The sequence below is a fragment of the Bombina bombina genome, chromosome 1 (genome assembly GCF_027579735.1).
Source record: "Bombina bombina isolate aBomBom1 chromosome 1, aBomBom1.pri, whole genome shotgun sequence".
Taxonomy (NCBI): Eukaryota; Metazoa; Chordata; class Amphibia; order Anura; family Bombinatoridae; genus Bombina; species Bombina bombina.
This window is the reverse complement of record NC_069499.1, coordinates 1,269,011,966-1,269,026,279: the sequence shown is the minus strand read 5'-3', so window position 1 is coordinate 1,269,026,279 and position 14,314 is coordinate 1,269,011,966. Positions and strand designations below refer to the sequence as shown.

The 14,314-nt window shown below is 43.1% G+C and overlaps 1 protein-coding gene across 1 annotated transcript in view; it reads left to right on the top strand.

Moving 5' to 3' along the window:
- Positions 1–14,314, top strand: part of KLHDC4 (kelch domain containing 4) — a 264,047-nt gene that overhangs the window by 212,882 nt on the left and 36,851 nt on the right. Inside the window, exon 9 of the mRNA XM_053701199.1 lies at positions 9,016–9,224. Coding sequence (XP_053557174.1) covers positions 9,016–9,224 — 209 coding nt within the window. The remainder of the gene's footprint in view (positions 1–9,015; positions 9,225–14,314) is intronic.

Below are 14,314 nucleotides of genomic sequence, written 5' to 3'. Positions count from 1 at the left end.
CCTAGACGACATTCTGATACAAGCGTCAAGCTTCCAAACTGCCAAGTCTCATACAGAGTTAGTACTGACTTTTCTAAGGTCGCATGGGTGGAAAGTGAACGGGGAGAAGAGTTCTCTCTTACCACTCACAAGAGTTCCCTTCTTGGGGACTCTTATAGATTCTGTAGAAATGAAAATTTACCTGACAGAGGACAGGTTAACAAAGCTTCTAAATGCTTGCCGTGTCCTTCATTCCATTCAACACCCGTCAGTGGCTCAATGCATGGAGGTAATCGGCTTAATGGTAGCGGCAATGGACATAGTTCCTTTTGCACGCCTGCACCTCAGACCGCTGCAATTGTGCATGCTAAGTCAGTGGAATGGGGATTACTCAGATTTGTCCCCTACGCTCAATCTGGATCAGGAGACCAGAGATTCTCTTCTATGGTGGCTTTCTCAGCCGCATCTGTCCAGGGGGATGCCCTTCAGCAGACCAGACTGGACAATTGTAACTACAGACGCCAGCCTTCTAGGTTGGGGCGCTGTCTGGAATTCCCTGAAGGCTCAGGGATCATGGACTCAAGAGGAGAGTCTCCTTCCAATAAACATTCTGGAACTGAGAGCAGTTCTCAATGCCCTACTGGCTTGGCCTCAGTTAGCAACTCTGAGGTTTATCAGGTTTCAGTCGGACAACATCACGACTGTGGCTTACATCAACCATCAGGGAGGGACAAGAAGTTCCCTAGCGATGATGGAAGTCTCAAAGATAATTCGCTGGGCAGAGTCTCACTCTTGCCACCTGTCAGCGATCCACATCCCAGGAGTGGACAACTGGGAGGCGGATTTCCTAAGTCGCCAGACTTTTCATCCGGGGGAGTGGGAACTTCATCCGGAGGTCTTTGCCCAAATACTTCGACGTTGGGGCAAACCAGATATGGATCTCATGGCGTCTCGCCAGAACGCCAAGCTTCCTCGTTACTGGTCCAGGTCCAGGGACCCGGGAGCGGTCCTGATAGATGCCTTGACAGCACCTTGGACCTTCAGGATGGCTTATGTGTTTCCACCATTCCCGATGCTTCCTCGTTTGATTGCAAGGATCAAACAGGAGAAAGCATCAGTGATTCTAATAGCACCTGCGTGGCCACGCAGGACCTGGTATGCAGATCTAGTGGACATGTCATCCTGTCCACCTTGGTCTCTGCCTCTGAGACAGGACCTTCTAATTCAGGGTCTTTTCAAACATCAAAACCTAATTTCTCTGAAGCTGACTGCATGGAAATTGAACGCTTAATTTTATCAAAGCGTGGATTTTCAGAGCCAGTAATTGATACCTTAATACAGGCTAGGAAACCTGTTACCAGGAAAATTTACCATAAGATATGGCGTAAATACTTACACTGGTGCGAATCCAAGGGTTACTCATGGAGTAAGGTTAGGATTCCTAGGATATTGTCTTTTCTACAAGAAGATTTAGAAAAGGGTTTATCTGCTAGTTCGTTAAAGGGACAGATCTCAGCTCTGTCCATCCTTTTACACAAGCGTCTGTCAGAAGTTCCAGACGTTCAGGCTTTTTGTCAGGCTTTGGCCAGGATTAAGCCTGTGTTTAAATCTGTTGCTCCGCCGTGGAGCTTAAACTTAGTTCTTAACGTTTTACAGGGTGTTCCGTTTGAACCCCTTCACTCCATTGATATCAAGCTGTTATCTTGGAAAGTTCTGTTTTTAATGGCTATTTCCACGGCTCGTAGAGTCTCTGAGTTATCGGCCTTACATTGTGATTCTCCTTATCTGATTTTTCATTCAGACAAGGTAGTTCTGCGTACTAAACCTGGGTTCTTACCTAAGGTAGTCACTAACAAGAATATCAATCAAGAGATTGTTGTTCCATCATTGTGTCCTAACCCTTCTTCAAAGAAGGAACGACTTCTGCACAATCTAGATGTAGTCCGTGCCCTGAAATTTTATTTACAGGCAACTAAAGATTTTCGACAAACTTCTTCCCTGTTTGTCGTTTATTCTGGACAGAGGAGAGGTCAAAAAGCATCTGCTACCTCTCTATCCTTTTGGCTTCGTAGCATCATACGTTTAGCCTATGAGACTGCTGGACAGCAACCTCCTGAAAGGATTACAGCTCATTCTACTAGAGCTGTGGCTTCCACTTGGGCCTTTAAGAACGAGGCCTCTGTTGAACAGATTTGCAAGGCTGCAACTTGGTCTTCTCTTCATACTTTTTCCAAATTTTACAAATTTGACACTTTTGCTTCTTCGGAGGCTGTTTTTGGGAGAAAGGTTCTTCAGGCAGTGGTTCCTTCCGTATAGAGATCCTGCCTGTCCCTCCCGTCATCCGTGTACTTAGCTTTGGTATTGGTATCCCATAAGTAATGATGACCCGTGGACTGACTACACTTAACAGGAGAAAACATAATTTATGCTTACCTGATAAATTCCTTTCTCCTGTAGTGTAGTCAGTCCACGGCCCGCCCTGTTTTTTAAGGCAGGTCTAAATTTTTTAATTATACTCCAGTCACCACTGCACCCTATAGTTTCTCCTTTCTCGTTTGGTTCCTGGTCGAATGACTGGGTGTGACGTAGAGGGGAGGAGCTATATAGCAGCTCTGCTTGGGTGATCCTCTTGCACTTCCTGTTGGGGAGGAGTTAATATCCCATAAGTAATGATGACCCGTGGACTGACTACACTACAGGAGAAAGGAATTTATCAGGTAAGCATAAATTATTTTATTCAGGTCTGTAAACTTCTAATTTCTCTTGTAAGATGTATCGAGTCCACAGATTCATCCTTACTTGTGGGATCTATATAGCTCCCCCCTTAGCTCCACCCCCCAGTCATTCTCTTTGCCTACTCTAAATAACTAGGAAGTGCAGAGCGAGTGTGGTGACAAAAATGTTAGTTTTTTATTTCTCAAGCAAAAGTTTGTTATTTTAAATGGTGCCGGTGTGTACTATTTACTCTCTGGCAGAAATGAGATGAAGATTTCTGCAAGGAGGATTATGGTCTTAGCACTTTGTAACTAAGATCCACTGCTGTTCTCACAAGGGCTGAAGAGTACAGGAAAACTTCAGTTGGGGGAACGGTTTGCATGCTAAGCTGCATATGAGGTATGTTCAGTCTATATTTTTCTAGACAGACTGTGTTAATTCTAGAAAAGGCTGGCAATATTCCCATGAGGGAAGGGTAAGCTGTATTCAGACACTTGGATAGGAATTTCAGCTTGCATGAAGGGCTCATTAGTTACTGGTGACACACTTAGGAAAAAAATGTTTTTGTTTATTCAGTAAATGATGCAATTATAACGTTTTTTGAAGGGACTAAAGGGGTCATTGTGGCTTGTTTTGGTTTTTTTTAACCCACATGGTTAATTAAGAGACACTCTGGTGTTTGTTTGATAGGCCTCAAAACATCAAGTGAGGTGGGAGGGGCCTATTTTTGCGCCTTAGTTGCGCAGTTTCTTTTCTTTAGAGACTTCTAACTGCTTCTCCATAGGTTCCTGCTGTGTTTGAGGGCTGTAAAAGAAGTTTTTTCCCCCACAAATTGTTCTGAAGGGCAAGTAGGCGCCAGAGCAGAGCTGTGGCAAGGTGCTGAAATTCCTTTTCGTTTTTTCAATCCGGTTTTGTCATTAAGGGGTTAATTGTTTATTTGCATAGCTGTGCAAAGTTACTAAGGCTTTATGATGCTACTTTAAAAATTTAGTTAAGTTTACTGCTTTTTTTTTTTACACTGTTTTGCAGAATTTGTGAAACTTTTTTTCTCTTAAAGGCACAGTACCGTTTTAACTCTAAGTGTTATTTACTTTGATAACAGTGTTTTCCAAGCTTGCTTGTTACATTACTAGCCTGTTTAACATGTCTGACACCAAGGAAAATCCTTGTTAAATATGTTTGGAAGCCATTGTGGAATCCCCTTTTATAATGTGTCCCAATTGTACTGATATGTATATAAACTATAAAGAACATATATTAGCAGTTAAAAACAGAGCAATAGATGATTCTCAGTCAGAAGTAAATGAGGGTTCACCATCTAGCTCTCCCCAAGTGTCACAACCAGTAACGCCCGCACAAGTGACGCCAAGTACCTCTAGTGCGTCACATTCATTTACTTTACAAGACATGGCCACAGTTATGAATACAACCCTCACTGGGGTTTTATCCAAACTGCCTGGTTTACAAGGAAAGCGGGACAGCTCTGGGTTAAGGAAAAATGCTGAGCTGTCTCACGCTTTAGTAGCCGTATCTGATATGCCCTCACAATGCTCTGAAGGGGCGAGGGATTTGTTATCTGAGAGAGAAATTTCTGATTCAGGAAAGACGCTTCCTCAGACAGATTCTGATATGACGACCTTTAAATTTAAGCTTGAACACCTCCGCTTATTGCTTAGGGAGGTATTAGCATCTCTAGATGATTGTGACCCTATAGTGGTCCCAGAGAAATTGTGTAAAATGGATAGATACTTAGAGATTCCTGTTTACACTGATGTTTTTTCCAGTCCCTAAGAGGATTGTGAATATTATTGCTAAGGAGTGGGATAGACCAGGTATTCCATTCACTCACCCTCCTGTTTTTAAGAAAATGTTTCCCATATCTGACACCATAAGGGACTCATGGCAGACAGTTCCTAAGGTGGAGGGAGCTATTTCTACTCTGTCTAAGCGTACAACTATACCTATCGAAGGACAGTTGTGCTTTCAAAGATCCTATGGATAAAAAATTAGAGGGTCTCCTGGTTTGAGGCTCTAAAAGAGGCTCTTCAAATGGAGACTCCATTAGAGGATATTTTGGACAGAATTAAGGCCCTTAAGTTGGCTAATTCTTTTATTACAGATGCTGCTTTTCAACTGGCTAAATTAGCGGCAAAGAATTCAGGTTTTGCCATTTTAGCACGCAGGGCGTTATGGCTTAAGTACTAGTCTGCTGATGTGTCATCTAAATCTAAACTTTTGAACATTCCTTTCAAGGGTAAGACCCTATTCGGGCCTGAACTGAAATAGATTATTTCAGACATCACTGGAGGGAAAGGTCATGCCCTCCCTCAGGATAGATCAAATAAGATGAGTACCAAACAAAATAATTTTCGTTCCTTTCGGAACTTTAAGAGTGGTTCCGCTTCAGCTTCCTCTGCTACAAAGCAAGAGTGGAATTTTGCCCAATCCAAATCAGTCTGGAGATCTAACCAGGCTTGGAACAAGGGTAAACAGGCCAAGAAGCCTGCAGCTGCCTCTAAGACAGCATGAAGGGGTAGCCCCCGATCCGGGACCGGATCTAGTAGGGGGCGGACTCTCTCTTTTCGCTCAGGCTTGGGCGAGAGATGTTCAGGATCCCTGGGCTTTAGAAATTGTGTCCCAGGGATATCTTCTGGAATTCAAGGGCTGCCTTCCAAGGGGGAGATTTCACATTTCTCGATTGTCTGTAAACCAGACAAAGAGAGAGGCGTTCTTACGCTGTGTAGAAGACCTACATACCATGGGAGTGTTCCTCCCAGTCCCAAAAGAGGAACAAGGGCTAGGGTTTTATTCAAACCTGTTTGTGGTTCCCTAGAAAGAGGGAACTTTCAGGCCAATTTTGGATTTCAAAATTCTAAACAAGTTCCTCAAAGTTCCATCATTCAAGATGGAGACTATTCGGACTATTCTACCTCTGATCTAGGAGGGTCAATATATGAATACCGTGGACTAAAAGGATGCGTATCTACACATCCCTATTCACAGAGATCATCATCAATTCCTCAGATTCGCCTTTCTAAACAGGCATTACCAGTTTGTGGCCCTTCCCTTCGGGTTGGCCACGGCTCCCAGAATTTTCACAAAAGTGCTAGGGTCCCTTCTTACGGTTCTACGACCACGGGGCATAGCAGTGGCGCCTTATCTAGACGACATCTTAATTCAGGCGTCGACTTTCCAGCTAGCCAAGTCTCACACGGACATCATGTTGGCTTTTCTGAGATCTCACGGGTGGAAGGTGAACATAAAAAAGAGTTCTCTCTTCCCTCTTACAAGAGTTTCCTTCCTAGGGACTTTGATAGACTCGGTAGAAATGAAAATATTTCTGACGGAGGTCAGAAAGTTAAAACTCTTAACCACTTGCCTAGCTCTTCATTCCATTCCTCGGCCATCAGTGGCTCAGTATATGGAGGTAATCGGACTCATGGTAGCGGCAATGGACATAGTTCCTTTTGCCCGCCTACATCTCAGACCACTGCAGCTATGCATGCTCAAACAGTGAAATGGGGATTATGCAGATTTATCTCAACTGCATCTGGACCAGGAGACCAGAGATTCTCTTCTCTGGTGGTTGTCTCTGGATACCACCTGTCTCAGGGAATGTGTTTCCGCAGGCCAGAGTGGCTCATTGTAACGACAGATGCCAGCCTGCTAGGCTGGGGTGCAGTCTGGAATTCCCTGAAAGCACAAGGCTTATGGTCTCTGGAGGAAGCTCTCCTTCCGATAAACATTCTAGAACTGAGAGCGATATTCAATGCACTTCAGGCGTGGCCTCAGCTTGCTGCGGCCAAATTCATCAGGTTTCAGTCGGGCAACATCACGACTGTAGCTTATATCAATCATCAAGGAGGAATAAGGAGTTCTCTAGCGATGATGGAGGTAACCAATATAATCCGGTGGGCAGAAGGTCACTCTTGCCATCTCTCAGCGATCCACATCCCAGGAGTAGAGAACTGGCAGGTGGATTTTCTAAGTCGTAAGACTTTTCATCCGGGGGAGTGGGAACTCCATCCAGAGGTATTTGCCCAGCTGATTCAGCTATGGGGCACACCAGAATTGGATCTGATGGTGTCTCGTCAGAATGCCAAACTTCCTCGCTACGGGTCCAGGTCCCGGGATCCCAAGGCGGTACTGATAGATGCTCTAGGAGTGCCTTGGTTCTTCAATCTGGCCTATGTATTTCCACCGTTTCCTCTCCTTCCACGTCTGGTTGCCAGAATCAAGCAGGAGAGAGCTTCGGTAATTCTGATAGAACCTGCGTGGCCACGCAGGACTTGGTATGCAGACCTAGTGGACATGTCCTCGGTTCCACCGTGGACTCTGCCGATGAGGCGGGACCTCCTAATCCAAGCTCTGTTCGCGCATCCAAATCTAATTTCTCTGCGTCTGACTGCTTGGACATTGAACGCCTGATTCTATCAAAGCGTGGTTTCTCTGAGTCGGTCATTGATACCCTGATTCAGGCTAGAAAGCCTGTCACCAGGAAGATCTATCATAAGATTTGGCGCAAATATCTTTATTGGTGTGAATCCAAAGGTTACTCGTGGAGTAAGATTGGGATACCTAGAATATTGTCTTTTTTCCAAAAAGGTTTGGAGAAGGGATTATCTGCTAGTTCCCTAAAAGGACAAATATCTGCTTTGTCTATTCTACTTCACAAATGTCTGGCAGATGTTCCAGACGTTCAAGCATTTAGTCAGGCTTTGGTCAGAATCAAGCCTGTATTCAAACCTGTTGCTCCGCCATGGAGCCTAAACTTAAAGTTCTTCAAGGGGTTCCGTTTGAACCTATGCATTCCATAGATATTAAGCTTCTATCTTGGAAAGTTTTGTTTTTAGTAGCTATCTCTTCGGCTTGAAGAGTTTCTGAGCTATCTGTGTTACAATGTGATTCACCTTACCTTGTTTTCCATGCAGATAAGGTGGTTTTACGTACCAAACCTGGGTTTCTTCCTAAGATTGTTTCGAATAAGAATATCAATCTTGATGTGGTTCGTGCTTTAAAGTTCTACTTACAAGCAACTAAAGATTTCCGTCAAACATCTTCTTTGTTTGTTGTTTATTCTGATAAACGGAGAGGTCAAAGGGCTACTGCTACCTCTCTTTCCTTTTGGCTGAAAAGCATCATCCGTTTGGTCTATGAGACTGCTGGACAGCAGCCTCCTGAAAGAATTACTGCTCATTCTATTAGAGCTGTGGCTTCCACATAGGCTTTTAAAAATTTATAAGGCGGCGACTTGGTCTTCGCTTCATACTTTTTCAAAATTTTACAAATTCAATACTTTTGCTTCTTCGGGGGCTATTTTTGGGAGAAAGGTTCTACAAGCAGTGGTGCCTTCCGTTTAAGGTCCCTGTCTTGTCCCTCCCTTCATCCGTGTCCTAAAGCTTTGGTATTGGTATCCCACAAGTAAGGATGAATCCGTGGACTCGATACATCTTACAAGAGAAAACATAATTTATGCTTACCTGATAAATTTATTTCTCTTGTGATGTATCGAGTCCACGGCCCGCCCTGTTTTTTAAGACAGGCATATATATTTTTATTTTAAAACTTTCAGTCACCACTGCACCCTATAGTTTCTCCTTTTTCTTCCTAGCCTTCGGTCGAATGACTGGGGGGGTGGAGCTAAGGGGGGAAGGTATATAGACAGCTCTGCTGTGGGTGCTCTCTTTGCCACTTCCTGTAGGGGAGGAGAATATCCCACAACTAAGGATGAATCCATGGACTCGATACATCACAAGAGAAATAAATTTATCAGGTAAGCATAAATTATGTTTTTTCCCCTTGACATTTGTTCTATGATTGTATTTGCAACGTTATTTGTCAATTTAAAAAGGCAGATTTTTCTGTGTAGCAGCACTGTGACATATTGTAAAGGCAAATTCATGCACTTTTCTTAAACTTTTCAGTGGCGCACACACTGTGGCAAGACATGATGGAGCCCAGACACCATCAGCCCCCCTATAGTTATGTCATTACTGATAACAGGGCCGAAATGGCCCCCTAGACATGGCCTTAATTGAGACACCTAAGAGTTATGCTTCTGCTGGCAAAATTTGTTTATCAGGCAAATGAGCAATCAAAAATGACAGCAATGCCATCAAATAACCCTTTTATTTATTTTTGTCTCATTCAACAAAATTTCAAATTTCTGCCTTGTAACTGCATATGTTCAAAATTTCTATTATGTTGCTTTAATCTTTGTGTTAAAAATGTATCTTGAAGAATTAAAGTAGGTTATTCTCCTGTCTGGAAAGCCCTTCTTTCTTCCTGAACCCTTAACCAAATGTTTTTGTCTTCTCACAGATAAGTGGCTTTGGTCACGCATTAACCCTTCAGGTGTAAAGCCCACCCCAAGAACAGGTTTCTCCATGGCTTTGGGACCAAATTATCGAAGTATCTTATTTGGTGGTGTCTATGATGAAGAAGAGGAGGAGAGTATAGAAGGAGACTTTTTCAATGACATTTATTTTTATGATCTGGTAAAGAACCGATGGTTTGCTGGGCAAGTAAAGGTAAAGAATATGCTTGATCCTTAGTTTTTTTTCTGGTGCTTATTATGTATTTTCTAACAAGTTTAAAGGGACAGTAAAATATATTCTAGAGCTATACAGCAATAGGAAGCAGTAATTAGGTTCTTCTAGGTTCATACAGCAAACACATGGTAAATACACAGAAGCTTCCATATGTTCAGATTGTGCACCTAGTGTGTGCTTCCGTGATAATCTTGAAGTTGAAAATAAAAAGGGCTCAGTTTTGCTCAGTAAACTATTCCAGGACTATTCATCATTTTGAGATGTGATTTCTCTAGGATAATGGAGATGCAAGTACAAACCCCAAGCCAGGTAATCTTCACAAAAAAACAAGTAGTTGTGCAGTTTAAAGCAGAAAATATGAGAAGTGTATTATAGCAAATGTTTCCATAAACCAAAGATGCTAAAGTTCATATGATCATATATTACTTGCACAACACATTTGTATGTAATTGTAACACTAGCAACTATGCAATTGTGTTTAATCTCTACAAATTTGTTAAACACATAGTTGAAGCCACAGAACTACAGGCTCATAGAGGAAACTGTTGCTGATCCAATAAGCAGTTGTATGACCTATCTCCTGATAGGTACTTTGCAGGTGTTAAACATATGGTTGCTTGTGTTATAATTGCATGTTTTTTTGCATTATGACATGCAATGTTTCCCCTATAATGGCCCTGTTTATATGTCACCTCATGAACTAATTCATCCTATGAAGATTACATGATAAGCTACTGAAAACTGGATCTTTATCCTGATCAAAATAATTTGACAAATTAAGGCTTCGGTCACCTTGTGTTTCTATCGGTTTCATGTAGAGTGACAAAGACTAACCCTTGTTCAGCTTAGCCTTATAGTTGCTGTGCACCACACTAACGTTTATTACTTGCCAGTGATTAGATGATGCCCCAAAACTACATCTTTTGCTGGTATTTAAGTATTTTAATTGTCATGGAAAATATTATCTGGAAAGGATACGGAAACATTAATTTCTCCAACATAGGTGTGTCCGGTCCACGGCGTCATCCTTACTTGTGGGATATTCTCTTCCCCAACAGGAAATGGCAAAGAGCCCAGCAAAGCTGGTCACATGATCCCTCCTAGGCTCCGCCTTCCCCAGTCATTCTCTTTGCCGTTGTACAGGCAACATCTCCACGGAGATGGCTTAGAGTTTTCTTCTGTTAAGTGTGATCAGTCCACGGGTCATCATTACTTCTGGGATATTACTCCTCCCCAACAGGAAGTGCAAGAGGATTCACCCAGCAGAGCTGCATATAGCTCCTCCCCTCTACGTCACTCCCAGTCATTCTCTTGCACCCAACGACTAGATAGGATGTGTGAGAGGACTATGGTGATTATACTTAGTTTTATATCTTCAATCAAAAGTTTGTTATTTTAAAATAGCACCGGAGTGTGTTATTACCTCTCTGGCAGAGTTTGAAGAAGAATCTACCAGAGTTTTGCTATGATTTTAGCCGGAGTAGTTAAGATCATATTGCTGTTCTCGGCCATCTGAGGAGTGAGGTAAACTTCAGATCAGGGGACAGCGGGCAGATGAATCTGCATAGAGGTATGTAGCAGTTTTTATTTTCTGACAATGGAATTGATGAGAAAATCCTGCCATACCGATATAATGTCATGTATGTATACTTTACACTTCAGTATTCTGGGGAATGGTACTTCACTAGAATTACACTGTAAGAAATACATAAAGCTGTTTAATAACTAGAGATTATGTTTAACGTTTTTGCTGGAATGTAAAATCGTTTTCATTTGCTGATGTACTGAGTGAATAAATGTTTGGGCACTATTTTTCCACTTGGCAGTTGCTTAATCTGTTTTTCTGACAGTTTCTGTTCTCCCTCACTGCTGTGTGTGAGGGGGAGGGGCCGTTTTTTGGCGCTTTTACTATGCATCAAATATTTCAGTCAGCAACTCATTGTATTCCCTGCATGATCCGGTTCATCTCTACAGAGCTCAGGGGTCTTCAAAACTTATTTTGAGGGAGGTAATTTCTCTCAGCAGAGCTGTGAGAATTATAGTTTGACTGAGATAAAAAACGTTTATTCTGTAATTTGTTTCCTGCTTTCAGAATTTGTTATCTTTGCTAATGGGATTAAACCTTTGCTAAAGTTGTGTTGTTTACAAGGATTGAGGCTATAACTGTTTCAATTTATTAATTTTCAACTGTCATAGATCTGTGCTTCTTAAAGGCACAGTACGTTTTAATATTATTCTAATTGAATTGTATTTCCAAGTTGCAAGTTTATTTGCTAGTGTGTTAAACATGTCTGATTCAGAGGATGATACCTGTGTCATTTGTTGCAATGCCAAAGTGGAGCCCAATAGAAATTTATGTACTAACTGTATTGATGCTACTTTAAATAAAAGTCAATCTGTACAAATTGAACAAATTTCACCAAACAACGAGGGGAGAGTTATGCCGACTAACTCGCCTCACGTGTCAGTACCTACATCTCCCGCTCAGAGGGAGGTGCGTGATATTGTAGCTCCGAGTACATCTGGGCGGCCATTACAAATCACATTACAGGATATGGCTACTGTTATGACTGAGGTTTTGGCTAAATTACCAGAACTAAGAGGTAAGCGTGATCACTCTGGGGTGAGAACAGAGTGCGCTGATAATATTAGGGCCATGTCAGACACTGCGTCACAGGTGGCAGAACATGAGGACGGAGAACTTCATTCTGTGGGTGACGGTTCTGATCCAAACAGACTTTCAGATATTTCAAATTTTAAATTTAAACTGGAAAACCTCTGTGTATTACTAGGGGAGGTGTTAGCGGCTCTGAATGATTGTAACACAGTTGCAATACCAGAGAAAATGTGTAGGTTGGATAAATATTTTGCGGTACCGACGAGTACTGAGGTTTTTCCTATACCTAAGAGACTTACTGAAATTGTTACTAAGGAGTGGGATAGACCCGGTGTGCCGTTCTCACCCCCTCCGATATTTAGAAAAATGTTTCCAATAGACGCCACCACAAGGGACTTATGGCAAACGGTCCCTAAGGTGGAGGGAGCAGTTTCTACCTTAGCTAAGCGTACCACTATCCCGGTGGAGGATAGCTGTGCTTTTTCAGATCCAATGGATAAAAAGTTAGAGGGTTACCTTAAGAAAATGTTTGTTCAACAAGGTTTTATATTGCAACCCCTTGCATGCATTGCGCCGATCACGGCTGCAGCGGCATTCTGGATTGAGTCTCTGGAAGAGAACATTGGTTCAGCTACTCTGGACGACATTACGGACAGGCTTAAAGTCCTTAAACTAGCTAATTCATTCATTTCGGAGGCCGTAGTACATCTTACTAAACTTACGGCGAAGAATTCAGGATTCGCCATTCAGGCACGCAGGGCGCTGTGGCTAAAATCCTGGTCAGCTGATGTTACTTCTAAGTCTAAATTGCTTAATATACCTTTCAAAGGGCAGACCTTATTCGGGCCCGGGTTGAAAGAGATTATCGCTGACATTACAGGAGGTAAAGGCCATGCCCTGCCTCAGGACAAAGCCAAGACTAGACAGTCTAATTTTCGTTCCTTTCGTAATTTCAAAGCAGGAGCAGCATCAACTTCCTCTGCACCAAAACAGGAAGGAGCTGTTGCTCGCTACAGACAAGGCTGGAAACCTAACCAGTCCTGGAACAAGGGCAAGCAGACTAGGAAACCTGCTGCTGCCCCTAAAACAGCATGAATTGAGGGCCCCCGATCCGGGATCGGATCTAGTGGGGGGCAGACTTTCTCTCTTCGCCCAGGCTTGGGCAAGAGATGTTCAGGATCCCTGGGCGCTAGAGATAATATCTCAGGGATACCTTCTGGACTTCAAATACTCTCCTCCAAGAGAGAGATTTCATCTGTCAAGATTGTCAACAATCCAGACAAAGAAAGAGGCGTTTCTACGCTGCGTACAAGAGCTCTTGTTAATGGGAGTAATCCATCCAGTTCCACGATCGGAACAGGGACAGGGGTTTTACTCAAATCTGTTTGTGGTTCCCAAAAAAGAGGGAACTTTCAGACCAATCCTGGACTTAAAGATCCTAAACAAATTCCTAAGAGTTCCATCGTTCAAGATGAAGACTATTCGGACAATTTTACCTATGATCCAAGAGGGTCAGTACATGACCACTGTAGATTTAAAAGATGCTTACCTTCACATACCGATTCACAAAGATCATTATCGGTACCTAAGGTTTGCCTTCCTAGACAGGCATTACCAGTTTGTGGCTCTTCCATTCGGATTGGCTACAGCTCCAAGAATCTTCACAAAGGTTCTGGGTGCTCTTCTGGCGGTACTAAGACCGCGGGGAATCTCGGTAGCTCCATACCTAGACGACATTCTGATACAAGCTTCAAGCTTTCAAACTGCCAAGTCTCATACAGAGTTAGTGCTGGCATTTCTAAGGTCACATGGATGGAAGGTGAACGAAAAGAAAAGTTCACTCGTTCCACTCACAAGAGTTCCCTTCCTGGGGACTCTTATAGATTCTGTAGAAATGAAGATTTACCTGACAGAGGACAGGCTAACAAGACTTCAAAGTGCTTGCCGCACCCTTCATTCCATTCAACACCCGTCAGTGGCTCAATGCATGGAGGTAATCGGCTTAATGGTAGCGGCAATGGACATAGTACCCTTTGCACGCTTACACCTCAGACCACTGCAACTGTGCATGCTAAGTCAGTGGAATGGGGATTACTCAGACTTATCCCCTTCTCTGAATCTGGATCAAGAGACCAGAAATTCTCTTCTATGGTGGCTTTCTCGGCCACATCTGTCCAGGGGGATGCCATTCAGCAGACCAGACTGGACAATTGTAACAACAGACGCCAGCCTTCTAGGTTGGGGTGCCGTCTGGAATTCTCTGAAGGCTCAGGGACAATGGAGTCAGGAGGAGAGTCTCCTGCCAATAAACATTCTGGAATTGAGAGCAGTTCTCAATGCCCTCCTGGCTTGGCCCCAGTTGACAACTCGGGGGTTCATCAGGTTTCAGTCGGACAACATCACGACTGTAGCTTACATCAACCATCAGGGAGGGACAAGAAGCTCCCTAGCT